Source organism: Muntiacus reevesi, chromosome 11, assembly GCF_963930625.1.
Source record: "Muntiacus reevesi chromosome 11, mMunRee1.1, whole genome shotgun sequence".
NCBI classification, from domain to species: domain Eukaryota; kingdom Metazoa; phylum Chordata; class Mammalia; order Artiodactyla; family Cervidae; genus Muntiacus; species Muntiacus reevesi.
This window is the reverse complement of record NC_089259.1, coordinates 17,519,392-17,529,124: the sequence shown is the minus strand read 5'-3', so window position 1 is coordinate 17,529,124 and position 9,733 is coordinate 17,519,392. Positions and strand designations below refer to the sequence as shown.

Genomic DNA, 9,733 nt, shown 5'->3' with positions numbered 1-9,733 from the left:
TCCAATGAGTATTTAGGGTTGATTTCCTTATATTGCAAAATGTCAACTACTCTTTCCAATTCTCCCTAACAGCATCTGTTCCCCCCTCCCGATCCTTTCCTCCCTACAGACCTGTTTTCCCTTAAGTCCCAGAGCCATGGTACAGGGCGCAGGGTTTGGCAGTGCTGGTTGCTGACATCTGCACGTTGGCGCTGTTCTGCGTGCAGCCAGCCCTGACACCGGCGGAGTTCCCTTCGGCCTCCCTGCTTCTGCAGAAACCTCTTTGTTTGGACCATCTGGCCAGCAGCAGTTTCCAGGCCGCTGCTCTATACTTCTTTGAAATGAGGTTGTAGAGGATGGGGTTGATGGAGGCGCTCAGATAGAAAAGTTGCAGAGCAACGATGTTAAAGTACTGAGAGAAGTACATCATCTGGGAATCTTTGGTATTTATGTAAATGATTCTGCCAACGTGGAAAGGCAACCAGCAAACTATAAACGCCAGAACCACCACCACTGCAAAACAAAATACAGGCACCAGAATTAGCTAAAGCATCCGAAAACAAGAGTTCCCACTGAGGCAATAATTAACAGCGAAATAAAACTCTTGCCTAGCCAGATCCCCACCCCAGAAAAACTACCAGGTTACAGACAGCATCGATGTCTGCTTTGAAACTGAATATTCGAGAACAACCACCAACAACTGAATATTCGGCTCATACATGCACTACCAAGGCCGGACATAAACCAGAGAGAGTGATTTCTACTAACAAGTTCTAACAAGTAGAAAGCATTTCTTTCCACAAACCTGTTTCAGAAGCATGTTCTCTATTTTCCGTTGAAAAGAACTACGCAACGTCTGCACAATCTTTATTATTATTATTATTATTTTTTGTTACGGGCACGATTCACTTCAGTCTTCAGGATACCATAACATTTATTAAAGAAACTTTATCTTAACGTGAGGTATCCCGTCTTCTCCAGGGTTCTGTGAATAATTCCACATCTGCGGCGTCTAACAGACACAGGCAGTGGGCTTAAGAGCCTGCAATCATTCATCTTGGATCAGTTTAGCTCTCTGCTCACAGAGGCTTTGGGAAATAATAGTTATCTACCAGACCTGGCTATCCCACCGTCAGGAGGGCTCTCTGGGTGATACAAGGCTTCTAGAAGACGGGAGATGGTTTTCTACGGAGAGTGGAGGGATAAGCAGGTGGAGGCTGGGGTCGAACCACAAAAGGAAGCCACCGCGCGGTTGGGGTGTTTGGAACAGAGGCCGCGCCACTTACGCAGGACGCGGACCGTCTGCCGGTGGCCCTTCTCCCGGCCGGAGGTGGTCGGGCCTCGCAGCTGCCCGCGGCTCCTCCACAGCTCGCGCCCGATGAGCCCGTAGAGGACGCTGAGGCATAGGAAGGGCAGGAAGAAGTAGGCGGTGGTGACCCACAGCATGACGCGCAGCGCGCCCACCCGCGCCGGGCTCGGCCGGCACTCCCGGCTGAACAGCGCGGCGGCGGCTGCTTCGGGCCCCGACGGCGGGGACCGCGGGGAAGTCAGAGAGGACCCCAGGAAGGGCGGCGGCGGCAAGGGGGAGGGCCGCGCGGTGCCGTTAAGGTCCCGGAGCGCATCGTGGCCGGGGTCCTGCTCGACGCCCACCAGAAAGAAGAAGGGCCCGGCGGAGAGCAGCGCCACGGCCCAGAGCGCGGCGATGAGCGCGCGGACGCGGCGCCGGGTGACTAGGACGCGCGCCCGGAGCGGGCGGCAGACGGCCAGGTAGCGCTCCACGGCGAGCGCCGTCATGTGCAGCAGCGTGGCGTAGGTGCAGCCCTCGCCCACGTAGAGTGAGAGGCGGCAGAGGAGCTGCCCGAACACCCAGGGCCGCGAGCGCCACAGGCGGTACAGGTCGAAGGGGAGCCCGAGCAGGATGAGCAGGTCGGACACGGCCATGCTGCCCAGGTATAAGTTGGTGGTGGTCCGCATGTCCCGGTAGTGCCCGATCAGCAGCACCGTCACCACGTTGCCGCTCACCCCGACGGCGAACAGCCCCAGGCACACGGCGGTCACGGGCACCAGCGTCCCCAGGGGGAAGGGCGAGCAGCGGCGCTCGTCGCACGGCAGCAGCGCGGCCCACGGCGGCTCCCCGGCGCCCCACGAAGCGTGGCTACGGTTCCCGGGGCTGCCCATGGGCGCGGCGCGCGGGGCGGACGCACGGACGCGCGCGGGGTCCCCGGGGCAGGGCCGGGTGCCTAGCGCCTGGCCCCGCTGCGAAAGCGCCTCCTTCGGCGGCCGGCGCGCGGAGTGCGCGCGGAGCTCCCGCCGCCCGCACGGCTCGAGCCCCGCTGCACCGCGCGCCGGAACGCGATTCCGCAGGGTCCGCTTTGAGGGCTGCCGCGCGGGTGGCGCGCAGTCCCCGCCCCCGGCCGCCGCCCTGCCCGTCGTGTTCCAGGCGCTTCCCTCCCCAACTGAACGCAGGAGGCGGCCGCCCCGGACGGCCCCTGCCCCGACGCGGGAAAGCGATTTCTGAGCCTCCAACCACGTAGGTTACTGCAGCCAGCGGAGTGCGGGCGCTTTTTTTCGGTTGGGTTCTGAGAGGGACCTTCTGAGGGACCTCGGCTGGTGACTGCCCCTTGACGGCTCGGGAGGGAGCCGCAGGACTAATAGCGGGAGAGGAGCTTAGACCGGAATCTAGAGCCCCTCCTGGGTTCTGGTGGTGGCTCGACGGGACGGCCGAGTCATCTCAGGTCAGCCCCAGCCTGAGGGGGCAGCAGTCAGTTCTCCTCTTCTGTAAATTTTCAAATGGTGGTGGAGTTGACCAAGTAATTTGAACGATCTCTTATGACTCTGAAATCTGTGGACATGACCATGTCTACTCGTTTTAAGGGGCTTCCCTAGTGGCTCAGACGGTTCAGAATCCGCCTGCAATGCGGGACCCCCGGGTTCGATCCCTGGGTCCGAAGAATCCCCTGCAGAAGGGATTGACAACCCATTTCAGTATCCTGGCCTGGGGAATTCCATGGACAGAAAAGCCTGGCGGGCTGCAGTCTATGGGGTCGCAAAGGGTCGGACCCCACTGAGCGACCGTCACATAGCAAGAACTAAAATCCCAGGGGGAAGACTGAAAACTGATTGACGAGTCCGTTCACTGTGGTCTTGATGACAGTAGCTGACGCTGAGAACTCAGGATGTGTCCTGGGCTGTGTTTTCTATTTAATTTTTAAGTCCTTGGAACTGAGTTCTTTGTGGATGGACACCATCTAGTGGTTTTTCCATCCATCCTCAACTTCTTTTCCCGAGTTCCCTTCCTCTTCCTAGAACTGAAAGCAGGCTTTGCTCTAGACTGGCTCCCCCTGCTCAGCTCAGCCTTCCCTCACAGGCAGAGCCATGGGCGTGGAGGAGGGCTACCGGTCACCGGCCTCATCATCACTGTCCCCGTCGTCCTAAAACCTATCTTTCAATCTAACCTCCTCACACGCCCTCTCCAGCCCCGCCCCCCTCATTCACCTTCATTCTTGAGAATTTTGGTGCCTGACCTTCATTTTCTCAAGAGTTCCTGATATTAATAAAATTCACACCCCTACACAATTTCTCTGCCTCTCCTGTCTATCCGTGGTCTTGTCCTCTTCCCCGCCTCAGGCAGTGGCCCCTGTGAACACATCCCTTCCACCTTATCATTCCCAGGACCTGGGAGCTTGCCTTCATCTTAGTTTCAGCCACCCCAGATTCTGACCTCCACCCCCTGTCTTTCTAGCTCACTTTCTCTAATACCTCAACTCCTGCAGTTCTCCAACTGCAGGAGTTCAGTGGGACCTCCATTCAGCCTCTGCTCCACCTTGTCCCTCACGAGCCTCAGGTCCACACTTCCCGACTGTAACGAATTTAAACTCCAAGAGCAATGCTACTTGCTTCCAGGAAAACACTCTCAATACCTGTGTGCTTTTCTTTCTGGTCTCTTTGGCCAGAGCTCAGCCGTAACCCTGGTGAAGCTGAAGCCTTTGCTTACTTTGTGCAGGCTTCCAAGTATCTTGAGTAGAGTTGCATCTCTCGAAATTGACAACCTTTAGCTGGGGGCTTAGTTTTCTCCCACCATCCTCATCCTATTTCATTTGGTTTTCCCATCCCTCCAGACCACTCTGTATATCCTCCTGTCTCCTTGATCCTCAAGACTTCCTTCCCATCCTCACGCTCAGGTGGTGACCTTGTACTTTAATTCCTGGAAAAAATAGAAACAGTTGGAAGAGAACTACATGCTCCCATCACCACAGCCACCGTCCCCCCAACCCCCGGACAGACGAATGAGTGGATGTTGTTGTTCAGTCACCCAGTCTGCCTCTTTGAGACCCCATGGACTGCAGCACGCCAGGCCTCCCTGTTCCTCACTATCTCCCAAAGTTTGCCCAAGTTCACATCCATTGCATCGGTGATGCTATCCGGCTATCTCATCCTCTGACGCCCTCTTCTCCTTCTGCCCTCAAAGTCCTCTTTCCCAGCATCAGGGACTTTTCTAATGAGTTGGCTGTTCACATCAGGTGACCAAAATACTTGAGCTTCAGCATCAGTCGTTCCAATGAGTATTCAGGATTGATTTCCCTTAAGACTGACTGGATCTCCTTGCTGTCCAAGGGACTCTCAGGTATCTTCTCCAACATTACAGTTTGAAGCATCAATTCTTTGACACTCCGCCTTCTTTATGGTTCAGCTCTCACAACCGTATGTGACCACTGGGAAGACCATAGCGTTGACTATACGGACCTTTGTTGGCAGAATAATGTCTCTGCTTTTCAACACACACACACCCCATTCACCCCATGCACCCCCTGAACAGATGAATGAGTGGATGGTACTTGTACCTGAACTAAACTCTGCCACTCAGCACTTCATTTACCTCCTCAAAATCCTAGAAATCACTCTGAAAGTTCTCTCTCACACGCATCATCAGATTTTCCTCCCTCTTCTGGATCGTTTCCATGCTTTCAGCAAAACTCAAAAGAGCTTCTGCATCCACTGTCTCCCCTTTTCTTCCCTCCCCACTCCCTCTCTGCCTAAGCAGCGGAAATACAATTTCTCCATCTCTAGTTGATCTGAACTCTCCCTTACTCCCTCGGGTAGCAAGAAACAATTATCTAGCCTGCGTAAAGCATTGTCTGGTTGAATGAATTAGACAGCTCCTCTCAGCAGTGCTCCGTCCTCTCCTCCCCGATGGCTTCCTCCTTCTGCCCCGTCTTTCCCTAAGAAGGCCCAGGTGGGCAGGAAGTGAAGGTCAGGTGGCTTAAAGGGCCTTAGGAAACCAGGAGGGAGGGAGTGCCTAGCTTTGTGTTGGTTCCTGGGGGGCCGGTACTTGCTGGACTCCAGTTCAGTGTCCTCGTCCCCCTTGGTCACCAGGCGCTCTGCTAACCTGAAGGCAGAGGTCTGTGGCTCGTGAACCTGTGGTCTTTTTCTTTGACTCCCGTGGTGCTCCCAGGAGCACCTGGTAGGTACCAGCTGTCAGCTGTCATAGGCTGCAGCTCCCCCAATTCTCTGTCCTTGGGTCCATTCTGTTCCTTGGCCTGGTGGTCTGCTGAAAGGTCCCTCACCCCTCTCCGCCACATGACAGCTCTGAGAAAGGCCCACTGGGGCTCAGAGCGTGTCTGCACATCAGGCTGTCCATCTGTCTGTCCTGCGCACCTCCGATCGGACCCTCCCCTGCACTGCTGTATTTTCTCTATGGAGCTTATGACCAACTCACCTGCTATTGAATCTACTTAACTGTTTGTTATCTGGCCCCCTCCATCTCCCGACATCACATGCTCCGGAAGACAGGATTTCACCCTTCCCTAGTGCCCAGTACTAAGTGAGAACTCAATAAATATTTTTTAATCTCAGAGCATGAATAAGCCTCTCCAGAACAGGGCACCATTATTTTCTTTACAATTCCCGATAATTGAGAAAAGTACTCTGATTACAGGGGATGTTCAGCAAGCACTCCTTGATAATCTGGTTGGAGACAGAATACTGATATGGAGAATTAGATTCATGGCCAGGTTTTTGTTATGTTTTGACTCAAGTATGGCTTGGCCTCTGGGGCAGATCTGAACCCTATTATGATGGCTTAGCCTTCCATGTTTTTGGAAGAAATGGGTCCAGATATCTGAAGAATGACTAAACCCTCTTTCTACTTTGTATTTCTAAGCCATCGCCAGCTCATGACGTTGTGTTTCGTTGGAGGAGAGGGAGAATCTTCAGTAGTCCAGCTGTGTGGCTACCCTCCTCCTCTGCCAAATGTGAAGTATCCACCTTCACATTTGCTGCTTGCATGGGGCAAAACTGAGTCTAGGTCTGACCCAGCTCTCCCCCTGCTTCCCGGGAAGCAAGGGGCTGGTGTCCTTAATAGGCACTTCACCCCTGGCTTGAAGCCTCATAGACTGGAATGTTCTGGAAAAAAAAAAAAGCTAACTTTGTGCTGTGTTAGGCACATTTTCAAGTATCTGCATATGGTAACTCATTGAGTCTTAACCACAGCCTTTTGAGCGGGTGCTTTCAGTATGTCCATTTTATAGATGAGAAGACCAAGGCACAGAGAAGCTGCCTTAGGTCACGCAGCCGGTGAGTGTCTGCTTCCCAAGGCCAAAGGCACGCCCTCTGTGCCAGGGCCTCTGGCTTGATAGGCCACAGCACAACCAGTCTTAGGAATGGTTCGTGTGATCGACTTCTGCTCGGAAAGTATCCTTTAGTTCATATTCCATAAACCAGATTTTTGTGGACAAATGGAAACAGAAGTTTTTTTTTAATTGAAGTATAGTTGGTTTGGGGTCTTCCCTGGTGGTTCAGCAGTAAAAAATCTGCCTGCAATGCAGGAGACTTGGGTTCGATCTCTGGATGGGGACCATCCCCTGGAGAAGGAAATGGCAGCCCACTTCAGCATTCTTGCCTGAGAAATCCCATGGGCAGAGGAGCCTGGAGGGCTATAGTCCAGGGTGTCACAAGAGTCGAACATGACTCAGCGACTAAATCACCACCATTGCTGATTTACCACGCTGTGTCAGTTTCACATTTAGAGTGCCACTTCCCGAGCCCCTGGAGCCCTTGTAGGGTTGAGTCATCGCTGAGCAGGCTCTTGCCACTCACCTTCCCTCGGGAGCTGCCCCTGGACTGCAGTCCCTCTCATCTGCACAGGTACCTGCAGACTGGGCCACAGTAACCTACCTGGTCCTCAGGGAGAGTGAGGGGTCAGCGTGGAGGTTCTCCGCCCAGCTGTAATAGAGTGGAACCTTTGTATTCTATTACAGGTTCATCACAGAGATGTTGCCTATAAACTTAAATGGCCCACCTCTAAGGAGCCCTGCCTCCCAGGTAATGAGCATTAAGCTAAAACACCTTTGGGTAGCTGAACCATCCTGACCAGGCCCGCCTGTGAATGACTGTAGGGGGGAAGAAATGAACACATCCCCTTTGGAGGCTGACCTGGAACCGGATGTGTTTGTCGTTACTCCCAATGCTTTTATTAAAAGAGAAGCCTGAATTCTGACTCAGGCAAGCCGACTCCCCAGCTTCTTGGTCTGCTGGCTTTCTGAATAAGGTTGCTCGGTTTATTCGGCCTGTCGTGTGGCGAGCAGTACCAGCGTGGACGTGATAACGAATTTTGGTGCAGTCAGCCAGGAGCCTTGCTACTCATGGCTAGCTGGTCCCCTTTGGGGAGTTTTCAGGTAAGGCCCTAGCAGCTGCTGGGACCACTTGTCTTGAAAATCTTGCCCTCAAAATGCCCCAGAGTGGCTCTGGCTGCCCCAGCGCTTGGCTGACAGGCTCCATACGGTAGGGTAAGTTGCTCTGGTGTGTGCAGCCAGGAAGTTTATCTCCTCTCCGTTTGGGACTTTTCTCCAGAATAAGCCAATTTGTTTTGTATTTGAGTGGGGAACCCTGTTGGAGAAAGGAAAGAGCTGTTGGGCTTTTTACCTGATTCGTGAGCCTGTTCATTCGTTTCTTTGGATGCTAGTGTTTGTATGTGCAGTTTGTGCTTTGTCTTTTTTTAAAAAAGTTACTCACCTTTTTTTTTTTTTTTAGTTACTCACCTTTTAATTGAAGGATAATTGCTTTACAGAATGCTTTGTTTGTCTTGAATTTCTGTCTTTAAAAATGGAGAATGTTTCACACTCTCCGACATAAATCACAGCAGGATCCTCTATGACCCACCTCCCAGAATATTGGAAATAAAAGCAAAAATACACAAATGGGACCTAATGAAACTTAAAAGCTTTTGCACAACAAAGGAAACTATAAGCAAGATGAAAAGACAGCCCTCAGAATGGGAGAAAATAATAGCAAATGAAGCAACAAAGGATTAATCTCAAAAATATAAAAGCAACTCCTGCAGCTCAATTCCAGAAAAATAAATGACCCAATCAAAAAATGGGCCAAAGAACTAAACAGACATTTCTCCAAAGAAGACATACAGATGGCTAACAAACACATGAAAAGATGCTCAACATCACTCATTATCAGAGAAATGCAAAGCAAAACCACAATGAGGTACCATTACACGCCAGTCAGGATGGTTGCTATCCAAAAGTCTACAAGCAATAAATGCTGGAGAGGGTGTGGAGAAAAGGGAACCCTCTTACACTGTTGGTGGGAATGCAAACTAGTACAGCCACTATGGAGAACAGTGTGGAGATTTCTTAAAAAACTGGAAATAGAACTGCCATATGACCCAGCAATCCCACTTCTGGGCATACACACTGAGGAAACCAGATCTGAAAGAGACACGTGCACCCCAGTGTTCATCGCAGCACTGTTTATAATAGCCAGGACATGGAAGCAACCTAGATGCCCATCAGCAGACGAATGGATAAGGAAGCTGTGGTACATATACACCATGGAATATTACTCAGCCATTAAAAAGAATTCATTTGAATCAGTTCTACTGAGATGGATGAAATTGGAGCCCATTATACAGAGTGAAGTAAGCCAGAGAGATAAAGACCATTACAGTATACTAACACATATATATGGAATTTAGAAAGATGGTAACGATAACCCTATATTCAAAACAGAAAAAGAGACACAGATGTACAGAACAGACTTTTGGACTCTGTGGGAGAAGGCGAGGGTGGGATGTTTCGAGAGAACAGCATTGAAACATGTATATTATCTATGGCGAAACAGATCACCAGCCCAGATGGGATGCATGAGACAAGTTCTCGGGCCTGGTGCACTGGGAAGACCCAGAGGGATTGGGTAGAGAGGGAGGGGGGAGGGGGGATCGGGATGGGGAATGCATGTAAATCCATGACTGATTCATGTCAATGTATGGCAAAAACCACTACAGTATTGTAAAGTAATTAGCCTCCAACTAATAAAAATAAATGGGGGGGGGGGGGGAAGTGTTCTCAAAAAAAAAAAAAAAAAAAAAAAAAAGGAGAATGTTTCAACTATTCCTGAAGAAAGTCCTCTGAGGTCCATGTTTTGGATCAGTGATCTGATTACAGCTGTGAACCCATGAGTGAGAGGAAGATATTTTATTGAAACTACATGTGGCCACAGTGCCTGTTAGGATCTCCAGGAGGGCTTGAGGCAGGTTATCTGGGGATCCTGGACACCTTGTACTGCTATCCTTGTTGTGTTAATTAAGTCATTTAGGGTCTCCTACGTCATTGGCATATGTTTTAAAGCCCCCAAGATCAAAATTGAGGGTTTATTTAGATTTTCTGATTGTCCTTTGGTGTTTTTTTTTTTTTTTTTTTTTTTCAGTTTTGCTTGATACTCTTTCCCCATTTATAGCCAGCCCACT

At 51.1% G+C, this 9,733-nt stretch overlaps 1 protein-coding gene across 1 annotated transcript; it reads right to left on the bottom strand.

The window, feature by feature from the left end:
• On the bottom strand, positions 1 to 2,157 carry MLNR (motilin receptor). Its single transcript, XM_065901720.1, has 2 exons — positions 1,266 to 2,157; positions 1 to 492 (listed from the first exon to the last, which is right to left on the bottom strand). Exons 1-2 carry the CDS (start codon positions 2,155 to 2,157, stop codon positions 122 to 124), a joined length of 1,263 nt encoding a protein of 420 aa, XP_065757792.1. The 3' UTR covers positions 1 to 121.
• Positions 2,158 to 9,733: the final 7,576 nt, after the last annotated feature.

Bases quoted from the DNA above. Each gene is read 5' to 3' on its own strand.
- MLNR (XM_065901720.1), bottom strand. From the start codon at position 2,157: ATGGGCAGCCCCGGGAACCGTAGCCACGCTTCGTGGGGCGCCGGGGAG. The intron at 493-1,265 runs GTAAGTGGCGCG...TTTGTTTTGCAG, and splicing joins GCAGACGGTCCGCGTCCTGC to TGGTGGTGGTTCTGGCGTTT.